Consider the following 22203-nt stretch of genomic DNA (forward strand, 5'->3'; position numbering starts at 1 on the left):
GTAGATCAAAAACTTAAAGCCAGGAATCCGTATATGGAGATTACCTGATGTTGCTGCAGTGAAGCAGTGTTATTATCCATCCAACCATGCAAAATAGGATTTTTTGCAATTTTCAGGTGGTCTTAAACTTTTGATCGGGACTATATTTCAACATAATTTTATTTTAATATTCACAATTCTTAAAGAATGTTTAACACAATGTAAATTATGACTGACTTCCAAAAAAGCTGCTTCTGACCTACCAAAATAATTGAGAATTCTTAAACTGCAATCCAAAAAGGTACGACTAAAACAATTATGGTTAATATTGTGTTTTAATACATAGTGTGTGATTAGGATGAGAATGAGTCTAAAACATGACACAAGCTTGAAAAGCTCCAAGTGTTTCATCTTCTTTAATAATCACTGATTGTTGAAGAGGTGGAAGATATAAACCACACACTGCCAATATTTTATTTGTATATATTTAACATTTAATTTTAAATGTAGTTGCAGTGACAACACAATAAATAGATCATGATATCACAGAACACAGCAGTTTTGGATTCACAAGAAATAATACTTCACAGCTACAACACTGAACAGCCGACGACAACCAAGCTCAATTCAACATGAAGCGCTAACCAGCGTTATAGTGACTAGTACGGCAGGGATCGTTGTCAGTGGTGTCAGATGTTTGCAGTATTGCATATTCATGCACTACAAGCCTGTGTCAGATACAGAGGGCGCAAATGGACATTTTCACCCTGTGTTAGTAGATCTGATTGTTTAGTTAGTGGCATATCAATGTGCATTGAAAAAAAAAGTGTATCCCTTTCCCATCCCTTTTTAAGGAGGCTGGACTCCCTCCTGTAGTGACATTCAGTAACAATTTTACATTGTAGAAAAGCTTCAGGGTACAACACAGCACGGGCCATCAATTTATCCTGCAGTGCAAAGTGACATCATGTTAAACTTCTACAGGCTGCAAGTCTCTGAACAACACAGACCACAAATAAGAGTCTACATTACTCATTTAGAGGCAGGAATTCAATACTGGCAAAAGTCAACAGAGAGAGAGAGAGAGAGAGAGAGAGAAAAAAAAAAAAGGAAAAATAAAGCAAACATTCTTTGTAAAAACAGAATGCAAAAATATATTTATAAAATAAGACGAGCGCACGACAAATATGAAATTATTTAATTAAACAGAACATATTTGGTCACTGCAAGTGTTTCCTGGCTCCGTCAGCGGTTTTTGGACTGGACACAGGGAATGCCAACATTGTGCGCAGTTGTGAGGAATTCACTCATTTCACATGAACAAACTCAAAATAAAAAGATAAAGACAGCGTTCACAAGATGTCCTTCACAGAAAGTGAACTCTTTCACTGTAAACAATTCCAGCCAAACTGAATTTGATGGCGAGTGATTTGAACATTTGAAAAAAAAAGCAAAAAAAAAGCCACTAAGTATTTTCAGTACACACATCTGTACATTCCCCAAAATACAAATTATATTAACAATTATTTATTAACAAATAGACACGTGGTATTGTCGGACTCCTTTTTCTTTCACGCAGACTTAAAAATCAGCTCTTATAGGGATCACCTCAATAGTATCGTCAGCAGATTGGCTTCTTTAGCCCTCACAGCAACATGGGTCAAAACAAACAAAGAGAAAAAGACAAAAAGCAGCTATCCTCACCTTCAATCTCTCCTCACAAGCTTATGGTGGTAAGGCAGTCTGCATGTTGGGGGAAGCTGGAGGCTTTGTCTGATGTCTAAGGCAGCCAATGAACCAAGAGCAAAAAACATTTTCTTACATCTTCACCTCTGAACGGACGGTGACCCAGACAAACTCGCCAGCCTACCTGCTGAATACACTCACTTCAAAAACAGGCTACAGAAGACACAGCGCGGCTGGCGGTCAACATGGCTCCACGAGGGGCTTCTGAACTTCATTCACATAACATTTAGCGTCATTTGTGGGTAGCTAGGTTTGCCTCCAAGTGGTGCATAATAGAAATGGGTGATGTTAAAGGTTTTAGGGAGAGTGAATGTAGTTTGAGAAGATGGGTTTACTCGAAGGTCCAGACCTCCAGACTGTGGATGTTAAAGTCCTGCTGGGAGGACAGTGGCTGGTTGTTAAAGGTGGCACATTTGGTGGTGGTCCCTCGGTACAGCTCGGCGTCCAGCCACAGACCCAGCTGACCACTGCAGAGGAAGGCAGTGCTGATTACTGACAACTATCAAACCCTCTACTGTCTCTACTCTTCTGTCCCAAGGATTTAGATTATTGAGACAACTTGATGCTTGAATTGAAACTAAGGTAGCTGTACATACCCTCCTCCTCCCATCTGCAGTGAATCGGTATTGCCTTTCACAAAGTAGGAATTCTCCCCTGTCCAGCGGTACACCTGAAAGCAAGTAGCAAAGCAGCACAGTCGCTACTGAGATCTTTTTAGTGATTAAGGGTGAACTAACCAGAGTGAGCTTGTGAACTGATTGGACGCAAACCTTGATTTCAGGACAGAAGCTGTAGAGGAAGGTCTCTCCTGTGCCATAGCAGTGCTCGCTCACTCTGAAAGGATGAGTTGAAAATGCCCCAAAGATCTGTGACGAGAGTCAGATTAGATTTGAAATCAAGTTTCCTTACGACTAATAATCACACAGATTCCACTCTCTCAGGCCATAGCATAAATCAAATTAGTACATTTGAAATTAGTCTTAACCCACAAAAATCAAACGCTTCGAAAAGCAGAGCAGACGAGCTTCATGGAGAAATTTGGTGCATCGCAATAGCACAAATCATTCACAAGGTACTGCGGTCTGAATGCAGACAGAAAAACCAGCTCCGCCTAGATTTTTCCCATGTGTGCTTCTCATTATTATAACTCCTCAAGCATTTTGGGCAAAAGAGAAAATTCAAATGGTTCCTGAAAGATGAGAATTATTTTGCAATTTTACACCCAAAGTTATAAAATAACTCCAGGTGGCCTGCGTAAAGTGTTAAACCATATAAGAAGATAGGCAAAGTCTGGAAAGTAACAGAGTGATGCAGTAATGCCTTAAAACTGCACTCTTTATATTGGCCAGCAGGGGGCCCCTTGTTTCAAAATGAAGTGGAAGTGAAAACTATGACCTCATCAAACACTCTTCTGCTGACTTTATAGACTCAGTAGCTCTAAACCATATGAGTATGCAGTGTCCACTGGTTTGGTTTTAAAACGCTAAGATGATGTGACTGTCACTGTCAGCTTGAGGGTTAACAGATATGAATCTATACAGGCAATAAAACACAAGCCAACAACACTGTGCTTAGGAGTCAAACCATCTGAAGTTACTCACCTCCCGATGTCTCATATTCTGTTCACCTAATGCTGATGTCACGTTCCTAAAGCTCACAGTTATTTAAACACTTCACATCTATGATGACTATGTCTACCTGGTTATCCATGTCTTTGATGGCCAGCAGCACAGGACTGTCAACATCTGCAAGGTTCCTATACAGAGTCTTCAGACTGGTCCCATGTTTCTCTGTGCTGTAGGCCAGTCTCCATGGATAGCCCTGCACACGGGCAGGCAAACGACAGGCCAGCTGGGGAAACGTACACACCATTAGCCCTGAAAAACTGAATTTCCTTAAATTCCTTTCACCAAGTGAGATGTTAAAGTGTTCAGAAAGCAGCCGCATGTCTGGATATTTGAAGATTACCTTCTCAATGTGTGTATCCTGCAGCAGATCACTTGTATCAATGAGCATGGGGAGTGCATCCATAGAGAAGTCTACATCGATACTGCCAAAACTCTGCCTACGTTTAGCCTCATCAAGGGTGATAATCTAGCGCACAAGTACACAAACAGAACAGAAATGATTGCAAGACAAAGGTGCTTTTAAAATGCTGAAAAAGGCAAAACACCACTGTAGTGTTAGCTTGAAAAAGAAAATAGATGAGGTGAGGTGAGCTGGAGGCCCGAGCATACCTCCCAGCTGCAAGATGCAGGGTCGCTGAAGAAATTATCAATCATGTCCAGCTCATCCTTCTCCACCACAACGAAGCCCTGCTCTCGAGCCTCCTTCCCGTACACGTCTGGGGACCACTGAACGAAGAAGGCATACAGATCGTCCACCCTACCGCAGACACACACACACACACGAAATCAGGAGACTGCCGACTAGTGTAGCCGCAAATATACCATTAGTAAACCAATGCCCCTTCAACACAGCTTACATCACAGTTATTTTTGCAGCATTTAACTGGCACTAGGATTATATAAAACATTTAAATATACCTTTCCTGTGGCACAGCAAACCAATATTCTGGCTGCTTTTCCCGGCCCCCGAATGAGTGGGCGGGGCTAGAGGTCATGCAGGTGGCAAAGGACTTCCGCATTGGCTTCCCAACTTTGAAGCAGAGGAACATTGGTGGGTTTTTGCTCTTCTCCTCTGATGAGAAAAGCATGTCTGCAAGGTATGGAGAAAATAAAGAGTTTAGCTATTTCATGCTGAAACTTTATTTTAGTCCCATCGAAGTCTGAAATCTTGTACCTTCTATTGGAGCTTGCATTCTCTTCAGTAGCCAGGATTTCATCTCCAACTCATAGGTTTTCTTCTGCCTCTCCTCCTCACTGAGTTCGTCCTCCTCTGCTGGTCTGTCTGGGCCAGACGTCTCATCAACCTCTGAAGCCTGCTTCAGACTTTGCCTCCTGATTTGGTCCACTGGTGCACTTGTTATTTTATCATCAACACCGTTTAGCAGCTTTTCAGTTCCTTCACAGTTTGCGTCTTTGGTTTCAGTTACCATCTGGTTTGTAGGTTTATTATGCAAGTCACCCTGTTTTTCAGCCTCTGAGGAGGACTGTATCGACTCTCCATCCTCGATGGAGGTGTTCTGAGCAACACCTTCGTCTTCCTCATCATCCAGCTTCCCTTGAGTTTGGTTCTTATGGTCTCCCTGGCCTGGACTCTGTCCTAGGAGTTCATGTTGGTGTCTGTCGAGTGTTCTGCAGGATGTCCCCTCTGCCTCGTCTGTGCTCCCGTTGACAGTTGGCTCCAGCTCGGTAAAGCCTTCATCTGATGGAGACTTCTCTGTCTGTTCGCCCACTGTACTCACTGTTATCAAAACAGGTTTTGATTAAATTTAGCATATGTCAGAAATCAGTGTCAAATGCCCCAACTACAACCCCCCTCCTTATACTTCAACATTAGTAAAGCAGTACGGGTAGTAAAATCCTTAATTTCTTGATTAGAAAATATCTAAAAAAAAGCAATCACATGGTAGAGGCTCAGTTCACATAGACATATAGACACTCTCTTGGGTTTACGGCAAATGAAAAAAGAAAGTATCCAATGAGCAGCGGTTCTCTGGGTGAAAATGAAAATGTCTTGAGGAGAATGGCCACGCATCTTTGAAGTCAGGAGCTACAGCAGCAGAAGACCACACCTGGTGCTACTCCTGTCAGCTAAAAAGAGACAAACAAGCTCAGCAAAAGACTGGAGACTAATCAGACCAGGCAACATTTTTCCAATCCCAATTTCTTTTGCATGGCAGGGTCAGAATTTGGTGTAATCAATACGATACCGTGAATCCATCCTGCCTTGTGTCAACAGTTTAGGATGATGCTGGTGGTGTGGGGAATTTTGTATTTTTTTCCCCCCACACTTTGAGCCTTTTAATGTCAACTGAGCATCGTTGAAAATAAATTAATATTTGGTCTCAGGTTTGGATTTCAAGATTCGCAAGCTGCCTTTCATTAATGGGCTAGCTAACGAAAAGTAGCTTGTGTTAACCATAAAAGCAGACAAAAAAGCAACCACAAGTGGACCACAAACACAAACTTCATATCCTACCAGTTTCAGAAAGGGTTGATTCAATGTCATCCAGAACTATTGGTTGTTTGGGATTCAGAGCTTCATAGCGACTGAAGGGGTTTAGTTCCTGCTCTGATGGCAGCTGTTCCCACTCTCCGGGCCTGTACACAGGACACAGATCCTGGGGTAGGTCTCTGTGAGTTCACGGTGTGGCACCACACACACCGCAATTAAGAATGAGGAAAAAAACAAACAAACAAACAAACAAACAGAATTGCGGGGGGAAAAAAAAAAAAAAGAAAAAAAAAAGAAATGGGAAAACAAAAGAAAAAAGAAAAATGCCCAACAGAAATTAATGTGGTATACAACTTAAAAGTAGTAAATGTGATGTGAAACAGCAACTTAAAGCTTAAACAGAACAAAAAAGGTGAAAATGGGAAAGTAAAAAGTCTGATCTTGCACTGGAGAGAGTTTTGATTAACAGCTATGGAGGAAAGAGTGAAACAAAGCTAAGATGACAATCTCAGGAGCATGTTAGGAAACACGTTGAAAAGCTTGAAGGGCTCGTAATATCTTAGTTTGCAGTTTATTTCTCATAAAACAGAAACGGGAAGGAGGAACAAAAAAGGAGGAATAAGAATCGAGTTGAGAGGAACGGTTAGCGAAGGAGGAAATGTGGCAAGTGACACGGAGAGAGATCTTACGATGGCAGAGCGTCCTTGAGCTTCATGCGCGACACGTCGTCGTACAGCGCTACAGAGACGACCTCCCCCATTGGGCAGATGAGGCCGTATTCCTCACAGCCGTGCTCAATCACCAGGGGGTCCGACTTGTGCGGATCAAACATGATGTTGTTGGGCGTCACAATTAACACGCCTCCAACAACACCCTGGAAAAATCAAAATGCACAAAGAGGCAGCAAGATGGTGACAATTTGATCAAAGACAAAACTAAATATTGATGTTTCCAATTGCATTTTACTTTATATAGTAACCATCTGTATATAGTGTAGTATTTTGTCTTGTTTTGTACACCATTGTTTTCTACTACATCTTTAATTCCCCTTTTTTTACTGTTCCTTGTGCTGCTGTAACAAGGAAATTTCCCCCAGTGTGGAATTATAAAAAATTAAAATAAGTCTAACTTCATACATGAGATGCAATAATTCACCAGTTTGGACATTTCTGCTTGTTAACCCAGTATGAATTTTCCTTCTTACCATGCCATCAGTGAAGTACTTGCAGCTCATTTTTATGAATTTGACCGTTAATGGACTCTCGTCCTCAGAGCTTGGGGAGAGCTCGCGGCGAAGGGCCGTTGCTGACCTACAGTTTGGAACGCCATACTGAAAGATGTTGAAAGGCAGAGATCAGAGAGATTAATGTTGTGCTTTTATTTAGTACGGCTTGTTTCAAAGGTACAAACATAAGGATATACTGTACATAAGTCAAGAACACAATCTTTGAATTTGAGTCTGATACCAGACATCCATCTGGCTTGGGCTTATTTTAAAGGAATTTTTATGAAGATTTTAAATAAGCATGCACCTGCCAGAAAATTTAGGGTCAAGGGACGGGAGAACCCTTGGTTTTCATCGGAATTATCAGAGTCCATCCATCAGCGCAATGTGGCATGGGCAAAAGCTAGGAACAATGATTCCCTGACTGACTGGTTAGACTTTAGGAAATTAAGAAACAAATGCACGACACTTATCAAGAAGGCTAAGTCAGAATACTATTTATCTGTTACTACAGAAAACCTCAATAACCCTCAGAAATTTTGGAAAGTAATTAAGTCCTTATCTATAAATAAAATATCACAGGCTCTTCCAAAATTCATTTTAAAAGATTCTGTCCCAGTTTATGACAGAACTGAGGTCTTAAATAGCTTTAACAAGCACTTCGTAGCTACTGGTTTTTTATTTAACTCTGTTGGATCAGCCCCCATGACTCCCTGTACAGAACCCCAAACATATTTTGGGGAGCTTTTTGATTTTTCTCCTTTTTCTGTCCAGGAAGTGCATAAAGCTCTTAAAGCCTTAGATCACAGGAAACCCCCAGGGCCAGACTTAATAGAGCCCTATTTTCTGAAAATAGCAGCTGATTACATTGCACAACCTCTTATGATCCTTTTTAATCTTTCAATCCAAACTAAAGAAATTCCACTTGTTTGGAAGTCTGCTTTTGTTACGCCAATATTAAAAGGAGGCAACCCAGCCATTCTGACTAATTACAGGCCAATATCAAACTTGTGTGTCTTGGCAAAAGTCCTTGAGTCTCTCGTCAGTGAGCAATTAAAAGAGTTCTTGTACTCTAATGAAGTTCTCTCAAAAATGCAATCTGGGTTTAGAAAACAGCATAGTGCTGTTACGGCTGCCACAAAAGTGATAAATGACATACTTGTTGCTCTGGATAAAAAACTCTTTATCGACCTGTCAAAAGCTTTCGACACTGTGGATCACGTCATTTTGAAGCATAGGCTTCTTTCTTTGGGGCTGTCTAGACATGCTGTCTCCTGGTTCACTAACTATTTGAGTGACAGGACTCAATGCATTAAATGTGAAAATCTGTGCTCAGAACTTTTGAATATTCACACTGGGGTGCCACAGGGTTCAATTTTAGGACCTCTGTTGTTCATCATGTATATAAATGATTTGGGACAAAATGTGTCAAATGCTAGTATGCATTTTTATGCTGATGACACAGTTATTTATTCCTTTGGCTCAAACCTTGAAAAGGCAATAGAATCTTTGCAGAAAGCTTTTGATGTGGTTCAGCACACACTTCTGGAGCTGAAATTGGTTCTTAATGCTGAAAAGACAAAGCTAATGTTGTTTTCAAACATGAAGAGATTTCCTCAAACTGTCCCTTTGGTGTCCACTCTTGAGGGAAACCTCATAGAAGTGGTGCATACGTATAAATATCTTGGCTTTTTAATTGATGATTCTCTGACCTTTAAATCTCACATAGACAATCTTGTGAAAAAACTCAAACTAAAATTGGGATTTTTCTTTCGAAACAAATTTTGCTTTTCTTTTGAGACAAAAAAGCGTCTTGTAAATGCCACATTTTTATCTGTTTTAGATTATGGTGATCTGCTGTACATGAATGCTTCCGCCTAGTGTCTTCATAAGATTGACTCAGTATATCATGCCTCTTTACGGTTTATTACAAACTGTAGGGCTTTGACCCATTGTTGTGATCTGTATGCTCGAGTGGGATGGCCTTCGTTGTCCTCCAGGAGGTTTGATCACTGGTGCATCTTTATTTACAAGGCCCTGCTTGGACAAATGCCCACCTATATTTGCGATCTGCTCACATGGAGGAGTACTGTTTCTTATAGCCTGCGTTCAAGCGATCTTCTTCTGCTCAATGTTCCATTTGCCAGAACTGAACTGGGAAAGAGGGCTTTTTCTTATGCTGCCCCTTTTACATGGAACATGATGCAAAAAGACTGGAAGATAGCAGATCTTATTTCATTAAATGCTTTTAAGTCCAAATTGAGAGAGCCAGAGAAAAATGTTTTTTAAAATGTAATTGTTACTTATAATCATGTATGTAACTTTGTAATTTTAACATGTTGTCGCCTCTTGGCCAGGACTCCCTTGGAAAAGAGGTTTTTAATCTCAATGGGACTTTTCCTGGTAAAATAAAGGTTAATAATAAAATAATAACACAGTTTGTACAATTCTAATGAGTCAATATTTGGTGTGACCACCTTTTTTCACCAACCGGCCTCAAATCAGTCTGACTAGGTGACCAGACCCCCAAATGTTACTCAGCACTGGATCCCTGCAGGGCTGTGTTCTTAGCCTCCTACTTTACGCCCAGTACACATCAGACTGCACATCAATCCACCCAACCAACCTCATTGTCAAGCATGCCAATGACGTTGGGCTGATCCCTAAAGGAGATCAGAGATCAGAGATACAGGGCGGAGATAGAGAACTTGTCCCGCTGGTGTTTAGAAAATAATGTGAAGCTGAGCGTCCTTAAGACAAAAGAATTCATAATGAAGTATAGGTGGGATCTGTCTTTGCCTTCAGGTTTCTCAAGGTTTTCTGGGCACTCACATCTCCACCAACCTCACCTGGACCCACAACACCAACGTCTTGGTAAAGACTGCACTTCCATGTCCTGAGGAAACATAACTTGGACCAGAAGCTGCTGCTGGTCTTCTACCACTCCTCAATAACTCTGCCCCCCAAAATTATTGACTTCCCTTCATCTGCTGTTGATAGTGTTTTAGGCCTGTCACTTTTTGTCCTCCACTTGTCCATTTTTCCTCAAATCTCACACTGCACACCATGCTGAGATATGGTAAGCTTTCTGCTAACAGCTCTTTGGGAGTCACCTTGTTGTTACAAAGTTACTATCTTTATACCTTTAAAACTGATTCAACCAAGGAAATCAGAACAAATTACATGTTTTTGCACTAGACTGCTAGTAACAAAGTGCCTAAAGATATAACTTTGCTAAGTTCTCTTGTGTGTAGACAACACTGGTTAAGCACTTGAGGTAGGTGCCTTTTTATGCTTGAATGATGTACAGGTCGCAGAGTTAAGAGGCTTAAAAAAGCAAAAACAAAAACATTCATCTGAATGGTCAGGTATAAGTGTCTGAACTGCAATAGGGTGAAAAAGCAGCTTGGAAAAAAAAAAAAAGCAGCTTGAAAACTTCTTGATAACTTGAAAGACTTTAGAAAGGACTTTCTTATTAAGAAAGTCTGTATTATAAATTGCTGTATGACAGATGTACTGCAAATACAAATACGCATTCTTGTGCAAAGTTTACTATGGTGTTGCTTTTCATTGCTGATTTTTACACCTCGCACTACTGCCGACCCAGTGATATTGTCTTTACTGTTATTAATTAAGGGTAAACAGGGTTACACTGACTTCTTGGAAGCAAAATATAAAGTGGAGCAGCTCAAGACTTATGCACAAGACTGTAATTCAAGAATTACCTCAAGTATAACTAATTTAAGCAAATGTAGTTCTAAATACACATCTTACAGTGCATTTTAAGCACATGCTACCAAAACCTTCAAATACCCTTTAACAATCTTTTTGTCCTTGAATGGCCACAATACGGGTAAAGGTTCTATAATTTGGAATACTTATCTCGGGGTGTATGGTATGTCACATGATAGAGGCTAAATTAGCTTTTTTGGTTCATGCCGAAGTCCTGTGTATGATCACAGTACTCCAAGTAATATAATGAATGTTATTTGACTTACTTGTGATGACTTCTCTGACACGTTTTTAGCGATGGGATCAGAGGAAGTCGGAGATTTGAGTTCAGTTTCTGACTGAGTCACATCAGGGACAAACAGTTTCTGTAGTAATAACAGATAACCAATAGTTAGATGATCAGTAATGAACAGGGGAAAAAAGCAGCATGACATAATAAATGGGCTAAACTTCTATATCTGCTTTTAACCTTCAGTGATCATTTTCATTTCCATCAAACGATGAAGATTCTTTTCATTCCTAGTCCACATCAGTGTAGCCGATATCGCCGCCCTACCCCTTTCAAGATATGCGTTTTCAAAGTGTTCCTTTGTGGAAATTAGTGGAAAACCCGCTCTAACACATTATCCAGCTGATGCTTAGTGTCACAGCTTTCTCACCTGCCCGGGGTAGACACTGCGAGAAAACAGCTTGTTCAGCTGGACCAGTTTATTTGGGGTGATGTTGAACTTGAGTGCGATGCTGTTGAGGGAATCATCACGTCCCACCTGTAACACAAATCATCTCCTCTGTAAAAATGTGAGACATTTTAAATGCAAACAGCTCAAAATGCTACACAACGGAAATTTTCTATCTCTTCCCTTGCAAGTCTACAGCACCTTACTTAAAAGGAAAAAAAAAAACAACAACAACAACAACAACAACAACAAAAAAAATGATGTTACTCACAACGAACTCCACTGTCCCCGGCGGCCTTGTCTTTTCCATTTTTGCCTTGTTGGTAACTTTACAGCCATCATCTGACAGAACAGAACAGAAAGAGGACTGTAGACTAAGGACGACTGTAAAATAACAGTATGATTAGGAAAAAACTTCTTATAAGAGCTATATAAATGGGTTATATAGTTCTTATAAATGGGTTAATTGTGTTAATAAAGAAAAAAAAGCAATGTTTCAGGGGTTGGGGTTAGAAAAAGGAAAAAAAAAGAAAAGAAAAAGGGGGGGGGGGGGGGGGGGGGGAGGACCCTCTAAAAAGCCTTTAGTTGTCTGACTGTGATTCAGTACCAGCTGCTCATCTCCTATCATTATCCAGCCTCAAAAAACTACAAACACAGAAGTGGTTATTGTATATACACACACACATAATCTGACCCTTGTAGCAGAGAAGGTCCACAGTCAGCAGTTTCTTCCTGCCGGGAAAGCACAGGCTATTAGTGCTCCACTCCCTGACTGCCTCATTATACTGCCGCCCCCGCCATGGATACAGAGGGCATGAGTAAGCATTAGCTGGCCAGACTCCAGCTGCGTCTGCTTCTTTTTACTGTACAGAGCATCAAAGAAAAGGCCGCTGTCACTTTATTCACCGAGCCTGTACCAGGCTGTGACTGATATTATACTGTGCAGGACTTTTAGTCAATGGGACTTAACAGTTTGTTTGTGTGTATTTCTTGCCCTTTACACTAAAGAATACCACATTTGCACTATGTATTATAATAGAAATGGCTTTTTACAGCTGGCTGACCCACTGAACTTGTGACAGGAGTTATCACTGCTCTCTCACAGCCAAAGAAACCCAGCAAAACATGCTAGCATGACACGCACTGCCCATAATGGTTGCAATGGTCACTTTTTGTTTTGCAGGTCATAATGGGTTTCTACACAAGACAATGTTGGCCCACAGGATGTCTTGTAATAAAATCTGTAGTGTACACACTTATTAAATATTGTTTTATTTGGTTAAAATAATATTAACAACCGCAACTTTTTGACTGGCATATTTTAAAAGCCACACCAACGACAATTCAACTGAGTCATTTTAATGACTCAATAATAATTTAATAAGAAGCTTACCTCGACCATGCAAAAAGTTTGATGCCCATTAAATTTAGGGGGGGAAAGACAGCCTTAAATCACCCCTCTTTCAATATTGCTTCCAAACAGCCAGACCTCATAATCTTTTCAGTGGGCTTGAACAATAGTTTTTTCAGGCTTTCTGAAGGTCTTTCAGTTTTTCTTCAGATACTTCTTGCTTTTTCTATTCGTTTTCACTCCTGTCCTTGCACTTGACCAATTTGAGAGGATTTTTTTAAATCTTTTAAACTTGGCAATGATCTTTGGATTATTTAAGCATAAAACGACACCTAACTCATGGAATGAACCATTGTTGTGCCTACACATAGAAGACAAATTAAAGAACCAGTTTTAAATTTTATCTTAGGCACTCTGTTTCTAACAGCCTGTTGCAAAAACAATTTGGTTCTATTTCTTTACTTGAATCTACAGTTGATACATCTACTGTTTACTGAAGCCTCATCAGAGCCTCGGTGCAAGGGTCGTTTCTGTACCCGACTGAAAATCAGTGACAGGTCTTACAGAACGACTTATAAATTTAAAATTTTGGGTTTAAAATCTTTTTCAGTGTGATACTGATCCTAAACACACTTTTATTGCAGTAAAAGCATACCTGAAAATTAAATCATACAATGGATCACAGTCAGTCATGGACTGGCCTCCTGAGAGCCTGGACCTTAAGATTACCCAGCAAAATATAAAGAAATGATGGGTGGCACAATATTGTTGATCAATAATGACATTTTTCCAAGAGTAGCGTCAAATCTTAGTACTAAATGACATTGTGAATACAGAGTACTGAATATCATCTTTAACGGTATACTAGAACAGGATAAAGGTTATGCAACTTCCCGTTTAAAACTGCTGAGGTTGTTTTACCACAGAGGATCCTCAGATATTAATCAGTGTATATTGCAAGTGTAAAACAACTCTAGTTAAAAATAAATAAATCTTTTTTTAAAAATAAGTTCGGAAAGCTGCTGGAAAAATGCAATTCAAATTATGATTAGTAAAAGCAAGGGAAAGTTTAACTTCCTCCGTATAAGATTTTGTTATTCAACTGTAAAGCTGACATGCAAGGTTAGTTTTATTTGCATTTTCAATTCTTTACCCTCAAAAGATCACATCTGTGCCACAAAGCCTTCTGTCAGCCAAAGGGCTACCATTTGTTTTACAGACTTCCACAAATCTGATTTACAAGTCACACAACATGTTTTTTTTTTCTTTTTTCCTGTTTGTACAGCACTAAGGTCAACCTGTGTTGTTTTTAAATGCGCTTATAAATAAATTTACACCGATTCTGATGAAGGGCATTAGATGATAAACATTACTGAGAAAGGCCATTATATACCAAGTGCATTGCAAAAAACAAACAAACCCAAAAACCCACACAAAATTACGAATTTTTCAGATTTGCACTTGTAGTGTGATGCACATACACAATGAACATGTTGCGTTTGCACCGTAGAAAAATATAAATAAAATCAATCGAGTTGACATCAAGCCACGATGAGCTGGTCCTAATGTCTCTAAAGAAAGGGAAGAAACTGAAATTTTGGGTTTATCTAATTGTCATGGCAGGGCACAGCTGAGTTAAAGCAGTGTCACGGCTGCTTTCGTACATATTTCAGGATGTCAGTGGGGCAGTTTGAGTCTTGCTGGCAGAGTTGGGAACATATCTGAGGAGGCAGAGAAATCATTTCAGAGAGCCGACTGACCTGAAGCAGAGTCTAGCTGTGTGCCTGAAGTAAAACAGTATTATTTTATCATTTCCATATCACTGTATAATCATTCTCTGTGTGTGTTTTGAGCCATGAGTGCACTTGCTGTCAGGTGCATCTGTCTGGTCAGATCTGTTTGGTATAATTTGTGCTTGGTTTAAAAAAACAAAACAAAAAGCGCTGCAAATTCCTCCACCGAAATGACGTGGCCCTCATGAACAGCTGCAAGAGAGTCCGAAAAATATTTTTAACGCATGAAATATTCACAGATTGTACGTGTTCAGTGCGTAAAGGGCTTAAGATCAGCAATCTTATTCTCCCAAACAGAACTAACCCAAGCAGAGATGTGCACACAGCCTGCACAGTCTTTATGCTAAATTATTCAGTCTTTATGTTATCAGAGGGTAACTAAAATGCTATGTTCCAACTCCATATTTGTATTCGTGGACTCCTCATCTTTTACTGTATCGGTGCCATCTGAGCCCATTCATATTCCGAAACTATTAACTCTTCTCCCTTTAAGCCAACTTTCATCTGATTGGCCAGGATTTGGCCAGCAGGTGGGTGAGGCTTCTGCGTTCACAAGATGCCGATATTAAGGATGCCTCTTTAGAGCTTTTGCGTTACATGGATTACTTGCGTATACAATGACCTTCTCATTTGAAATGTTTGCCTTGTTTGACATGACCATCCACCATTTTCAACAGGAAAAGCAGCCACTTAGATTTAGGGTATATTCCAACATTCAGAGAAGCAACTTTGAAATGTGTGTTGTCACCATCTTACCTGGCTTTCCTGTCGCTCTCTGTAGCTCTGCCTTTTTGTTGGCGTCACTGTCATTTGGAATGTCGGGACAGGAGATGATTTCCGGATTCTGTTCATTCACAGTCTTCTCCGATTGGCTCCCCCTGAGCTGTTTCCGCCTCTTCAGCCTGATGAGATGCCCCGGGGGGTAGATCAAGTAGAAACATGGTGAATTTAAATCCTACAGTTAAAACCATGTCCATAACTTAAAGTATTCTGCTAGCTTGCAGAGGAAATAATAAATTAAACCCTTCAGAACTTCTGCTTCAGATATCAGGTTTACTGAATAATCTAGAAGAATAGCTCCAGAATAATGTGTAATGACCAGGGAGCCCACACTTCTTTTCTAGCATCGACAATGCAGCAGACTTTAACTGTTAATTCCTTCTGTCAGAGGTGCTGCAATAAGTTTTTAATAATGAGCAGCAACTTTTCTCTCCATTTACTTTGCTGCTTCAGCTGTTTTGTGACGCTGCCTTTTCTCCCTCTTTAATCATTAATAGGGAAGGGAATCAAGTACACCGCCTCCAGATTGTGTTGGGGTGCATTACAGGGGGCCACTGCAGTGCAGTGAAATCACAGGTTAGCTGTACACTTAAGGATTATGCTGGCTCTCAGAGGCGTGCTGAGAGCTTAAGTACTTTAAGAAAAGACAGCACCAAACTGATTCGTCACAAGCATTGAGGGAGAGTGGTTAGGCTGCTCTGCACAATCTGGGCAAACGAGAAAAAGCAAAAGGCTCGACTTAAGTGTTCAAGTGCTTTAATGGAAAGGAAGGATTGGGTCGATAAGTCAGCAGCCAGACAGAGCTCAGGCGCACATCTGCTCGCGGACTCAAGAATCTGCTGATGCATTTCTCAACAGCACGCCATCTGTTTCACTCAGGGGCATTTCTCAGTGCTCTCCATCACAGCCTTCATCTTTACATCATCTTCATCTCCTCTTTAACCCTTCTTATCTCCCTCTTGAGTTTCTAAACAGTGACTGCTTCCTACCATAATAAAAAGAAAATTAAACACAAAACAGACCCCAGGATGTTTTAAAGTTATTAATGAGAATGGACAAATTATGGTTTATTGTATAGTATAAGCAATGAAGATAATGAACATCCAAACAAATGCTAAATGATTTAAAGCAGCAATGTGAAACATAAAGCCCGAGGGCCAGAATTGGCACAGCAAAGACTCCAATCCGGCTCACTCAAACACATGAAAGAGGGCATGAACAACAACAACAGCCCTTGCATAACACAGACACACAATTACTAATAATATTAATTTTCATATCCCTTAAACATGCGGCAAATACGGCTTCAGTCTATGGATCTGGCCCAGTGTGGACACAGCCAGTCTATATGTTAGCTTGTTGAAAACCTTGAGCTCTGCTCTACTTTTTTTTTTTTTTTTTTTTTTTTTTAGGGCATTCAGGAATTATTTTGTTTTGTATCCAGAGCAGCAATGAAACCTTCCAGACAGCAGAAGGCCTCCTTCTATTGATCAAACTTCATAACACTTTTTGTATAGGTTAATGCAAATTAAAATGCTTCAAGTCTGAAACAAAGATGCATGAGGAAAAACTACTAGTGCAAATACACCACCTTTTTTTAAAAAAAAGAAAAAAGCCACAAAGCAGTTTATAGTGTAAAGGAAAACATGGTCATCAGTGTGTGGATTTTCTCAAAAAGCAATTAAAGTCTGACTGGTAAGAATAAAGTAACAGTTACTTTAGTAACATAAGTTGATATGAGCCTCTTTGTGTGACTATTTATGCACAGTTGTGCTATATTCTTTCATATATCTATACCAGACCTTGTGATATTTAACAAGACTAATAATACCTTTGATGGAACTTTTGCAGATATTAAAGTTCTCCCACCTTCATATCCTCATAATGCCTCAATTCAATTTATTTTGGATTGCTTGGAAACAATTCATTTCCAATCTGACATTTGTACCGTGGCTGGTTAATACTGTCCCTGTGGACCTCACATTGACCTTTGCTCTATTTGTCAGGAAGCGAGGTGGCACAAAGCAGCCGAAGAGATACGCATTACAGGAGTGGCTGTGTTAGATGATAACGCTTATTTTTGTTCTACTTTCTGTACAAACAGGCACCAGTGCTACTGCACAGTGTCTCTGCATGAGCAGTTTGAAGCCTGCAACCCCCATTAACATCTAATATGCTGTCTACCTAATAATTAGAGGCTGCCTGGATTGTGATGACAGTCATTTTTCTCCATAATATAATATTTCCAACATAACCTAATCATATGGGGGGAAAAAGAAAAAGAAATACAGACATGACAAATGGCTGGATCGCACTAGACTGTGTAGTCTTAGTGAGTAACGTGAGCCATAAGAAGGAATTAAGCTCACTAAGCTATAAAGCATGACCTCATATACACAAGATTAAACAGTTTCTATATTTTACTGTATATCCAATGACAGAAGCATTTAATTGTTTTACCTTCCATATGCATTAGTTTACATGTTTGTAAGGGTTTTTAAAAAAGAAAAGAAAAAACAAGGTTTATATTTTTTCTACACTATGATAAGACTGTTTTGTAGAACAGGTTAGACAAGGCAGAATAAGAGCAGTATTGTGCAGCGAGGGTTTTCCAGCAGCAAGTGAGCCTCAGTGCACAAGCAGTACACCCCCAAAATAATGTTTACCCATCTTAAATCAGCCATGCAGTTCGATGACACACCTCATTTGTTCCGACATCCGCGAAAGCAGGTGTTGACAATAGGGCTGCCACAAACGATTATTTTGATAGTCGACTAGTCACCGATTATTTATGCGATTAGTCGACTAATCAGATCATCATCCACTGGACGTAAAACTACAGCTTATTGCACCAGCAGCATCTGCTCTTATACAACTATCATTAGCTTACAGCTTTAAGCTTTTAAGGTGCTAACTAAAAATAAAGACAAGATGATAGTTTATTCAATTTTAATGAAATTTGCAGATTGTTTCGGTGAAGTTTAATAAACTCCTTGCTATCTAAAATATAACAGGACACCGGAGTATATTCTCCAGCATCTCACACTTCTGATAATCAGCTGTCTGCTTGACGTTTATTCAGCTGTGTAAAAACTATAACTTTAATCTCAGCCAAACCGATTTACTCAGGAACAAATAAAATACTAAAAAAAAAGCCAAACAATAACATTTTTAATTTATCTAAGTGACTCATATATATTTAACCTGAGTCGCGAAAGATGGCGGTGGGTTTGAAAACAATTTGCCGGGAGTCCGGTGTTCTCACGGCGCTAGTGACCTAGCCCCCGGCTAGCTATCGAGCTAGTGGGTAACAGACGTCTCCGAAAACGTCGGAGCGCTTTTGAAAATATGTGGTGTCCTGATAAACTGAGCAGATATTTGAGGTTTACACAGCTACATTCTCGCCTGAAAATATGTTAAATGTTTATTTTGTGACCCAGAAAGAATAATAAGAGTAATATTAAAACTAACTAGCTACCGCCATTGTTGGAAACTAAGCTGGGCCGCGCTATGAATTCTGGGACACAGCTGCTTCTTCTTCTTCGGGGTTTAACGGCAGCTGGCATCCTTGTACATGCTGTGCTGCCATCTTCTGTTTCAGTCCGTTATTACACTCTTAAATCCTGCTATGATTCCTGCGTCTTTTGCGATCTTACAAAGCTTCAAACGACACGTCGACTATTAAATCAGTCGTCGACGATTTTGATAGTCGACGTAATCGTGACTAGTCGACAAATCGTGGCAGCCCTAGTTGACAACCTGCAGATTTCTTGTCACTTTATACACCGCAACTGCGGTAAGCTTCTTTCCACACATTTCCTCATATCATGTTTCACACGGTGTCAAAAATCTGTTACTAAAGTTGACACTGCGTCAGCAGGCCACGGCCCCACGTGTGATGCACGACTGCCATTTATATTAAATAATAAATAAATTCTAAAAGAAATAAATCAGTAGCTGCTTCAGATCAACTTATATCCTTGTAAAGTTTGAGAACCACTAGTTTATCCTCACAAGAAAAAAAAGAAAAAAAAAAAAGCATCACATGATAGCTTGTATAGCTAACTCCACAACATAATTAAAATGCCTTTCATTGCTGTGTTTACACTGAAATAGAGGAGCACAGTGATTTGTAGTGATAGATGGCATCATGTTAGAGAGACGGCTGGGTTGGAGGAGTGCATCATAGCAAAAAAACATTTATTTTTTAAAAATATTGTTTGACTCAGGTACTCTGCGATATCAAGGAACACATACAATACCCTAACATGATCACCTCTGGGGTGCCTTTCTGGCTATGAGCAGCTGCTTCTCAAACTTTCCAATCATCCAAGCTTTAAAGGAGGGTGGTCTCAAAGAAAGTAGTAACTGCACCAAAGCCCAGTATGAGATAAATAAGGGTTATATTGACATATGAATCATGCAGAGCTACCCTGGGAGAATCTTAGAATAAAAACCGTGCAGCTGGAAATCAGAGTTACATTATCTTTATTGGATTTCTATGACTGAACTGAACCATTAAAAATTTCCAAGAGCACCAGCTTGTGCCTTCTTCACAGCACAGTACATACCAGCTGAGCAAGGTTCATTACTCCAGCAAGGGCACAGGTGTCTACAATCAATCAACCATGCTAAGCCACAGCTTTAAACCCAGGCCACAGAGTAGACCGTGGCACTAGTTTATTCAGTGTGTGAAGGGACATCTCACGATCACATGCCTTCCAAAAGACAACCTCGACAATAAAACAAAGAGGAAAAATAAAGATATTAGTTAAGTTACATTAAATGCACAAAGAGGGGATTAAAGAAACTATTTTCTCATTAAGATTTTTCACAGATTTGAAAGTTTCCAACACCTTCAACCTATCATTCTCGCGTAAAGATTTTCATAGCTTCTGTTCCCTGAGCCTTTAAACACAAAGGGATGGGTGTGCTTCTTTGTAGTGATTAACTATGGGTAAATCATTATTGTTCAGCAAAAAAACATTACATAATTACATCGACTCATTGAGCACCAAACATGGTGATTCACAACAAATGAGAGGCCGATTTTAGGAGGTAAAAAATAAATGCAAATCTTAAGATGACAGCTGCATAAAAACTAGAGTCCCTTACCTGGCAAAATATCCAGGCTTCCTGTCTCTCTTTTCCATCAGGCCAGGGTGCTAAATCTGCATGTATTTACGTGCATCCATACAAACAACCACCTTCTTACATCCGTACGCAGTGTGTGTATCCAAGCGCGGAGACACAAGGCTGGGAAGATCACCTCTCACACGTCTTTCTTGTCCTGCAGAGTGAAGAAGAAACCGGATTAATCTCTTCATTCAGCAACGCTCAGTGCACTGCAAGAGCCCAATAACCGATCGCGAAGCCCCATCAGCTTAAGTGGATGGCGATGAAAGCATCCCATAATAGGCATGTCAGCTCAGTCAGCTGACAATAACCCGAAGAGGGTGGAAAATGGAGCGCTCGGCTACAAAACACAATCACACCTGCATCTGGTTAACGGAAACACTGTAAACGGTTGTTTTACTACTTAATATAAAGTCTATTCTCAGCAGCTGATGTAAAGAGTCAAAGCATTATGGTTGTATCAAGTTACCGGCTAGCTTCAACGCCGTGGAGTTAAATAAAAGCGAAACTAATATTTGTAGTATGTAGCACAGTTTAGCGGGTTTACGTATAGCAGTTCATCCACGTGTAGCCTAAAGGCGTTACATAACAGGTGAGAGGCTAACCACTGAGGGAAAGCTCAATCCGAAGCAACGTTACGATCCCATTTAGCCACATTCTCAGTTTTTAGCAGCCTGCATGATTTGAAATCCTCCATAAATGGTTCCGTAAAAAGAGGCTTTCGGCCTCTTTTTACAGTGCAACAACGAGAAAAGATATCCCTGATGTGCTTAAACCAAACAAACAAACGCGGGAGAAGTGAAAGGTGCTCCAGCTGACAAGACAGCTGATGCTAACGATGCTAGTTAGCCACTTTGTTTACAAGACAATAGCAACCTGGTGGTGAGAATAAGAATATATTTGTCGTTCATTAAGCAAATTCGCTTTCTTAAAATAGCGCATACCTGTTCATGCATCCAGATAAACCTCTCACGCCAAGCACGGATTTGCAACGACGCCTCGAAACGCTTATATTTGACATAAAAACAGGTACCTAAAATTTCCCACATACCTTGTATGCATCCTCCCACTTACAACGCCCTCTTGTGTCGCGTGCGCGGTAAAGCTTAGACTTAGAGAGACTTGTAGTGATGGGATTTCAGGCTCTTTTTAGAGATCCGGCTCTTTCGGTTCGGATCACTAAAAAGAGCCGGCTCTTTCGGTTCGGCTCACTAAAAAGAGCCGGCTCTTTCGGCTCCGAACCGACTCTTCAGGTTGTTTTGTTGCTTTAATTAATTTATTATTAACAATAATATAAAATTATGCACAAAAGGAATTACTAACATAAAAACAAGTGGTTTTATTTATATATGTTTATATATAAATATATGCGGTGGCCCCTAGAGACAAAACACGTACAAACTCCAAAACACATTTCTAGCATGAACTGAACTTCCAAAGCAGAGCTACTAGATCACTTAAATTACACAATTGAAAGCATGTGTGTATTGTTTGTGTATTTATACACAGGCACTCATATATATATTCAAATAATTTAAAAAAAAGTTCATTTACCTGTTATTACCACACACCAAATCCGGTCGTTGGTACTTGCTGGTTTGTGTAGCCACAAGATAACAAAGGCTCAACACTGCGCCCAGCATCCTGGAGCACTTCTGTTGTCTTTTGTACGTGTTTTGAGTTTTTATGTGCTTCTGAGTTTTT

The 22203-nt window shown here is 40.0% G+C and overlaps 1 protein-coding gene across 3 annotated transcripts; it reads right to left on the reverse strand.

Moving 5' to 3' along the window:
- Positions 1-450: 450 nt before the first annotated feature.
- ncoa7b (nuclear receptor coactivator 7b) lies at positions 451-21606 on the reverse strand. 3 transcript variants are annotated; one of them, XM_085246336.1, is made up of 17 exons: positions 21551-21606; positions 20479-20653; positions 15340-15485; positions 11711-11781; positions 11422-11529; positions 11029-11127; positions 7010-7135; positions 6495-6679; positions 5830-5984; positions 4528-5091; positions 4272-4443; positions 3963-4110; positions 3694-3819; positions 3424-3576; positions 2496-2591; positions 2322-2395; positions 451-2192 (listed from the first exon to the last, which is right to left on the reverse strand). In XM_085246336.1, exons 2-17 carry the CDS (start codon positions 20514-20516, stop codon positions 2057-2059), a joined length of 2397 nt encoding a protein of 798 aa, XP_085102462.1. In that variant the 5' UTR covers positions 20517-20653; positions 21551-21606; the 3' UTR covers positions 451-2056. The 3 variants fall into 3 exon arrangements, with proteins under 3 accessions (XP_085102462.1, XP_085102463.1, XP_085102461.1); XM_085246337.1 differs by having other exon boundaries at positions 5830-5951; positions 21444-21576; XM_085246335.1 differs by having other exon boundaries at positions 21444-21576.
- Positions 21607-22203: the final 597 nt, after the last annotated feature.

The sequence above is a fragment of the Mchenga conophoros genome, linkage group LG15 (genome assembly GCF_057382185.1).
Source record: "Mchenga conophoros isolate Kocher_MC1m ecotype Shallow Benthic linkage group LG15, M_conophoros_male_GT1.1, whole genome shotgun sequence".
Classification (NCBI taxonomy): domain Eukaryota; kingdom Metazoa; phylum Chordata; class Actinopteri; order Cichliformes; family Cichlidae; genus Mchenga; species Mchenga conophoros.

What these genes read in the sequence shown, in the direction of transcription:
- ncoa7b (XM_085246336.1), bottom strand. Translation starts at nt 20,516, where the DNA reads ATGGAAAAGAGAGACAGGAAGCCTGGATATTTTGCCAG. An exon ending in ATCAACCCTTTCTGAAACTG is followed by an intron (nt 5,092 to 5,829) that starts GTAGGATATGAA and finishes TTTTGATAACAG; the next exon opens with TGAGTACAGTGGGCGAACAG. An exon ending in AGGATACACACATTGAGAAG is followed by an intron (nt 3,577 to 3,693) that starts GTAATCTTCAAA and finishes ACGTTTCCCCAG; the next exon opens with CTGGCCTGTCGTTTGCCTGC.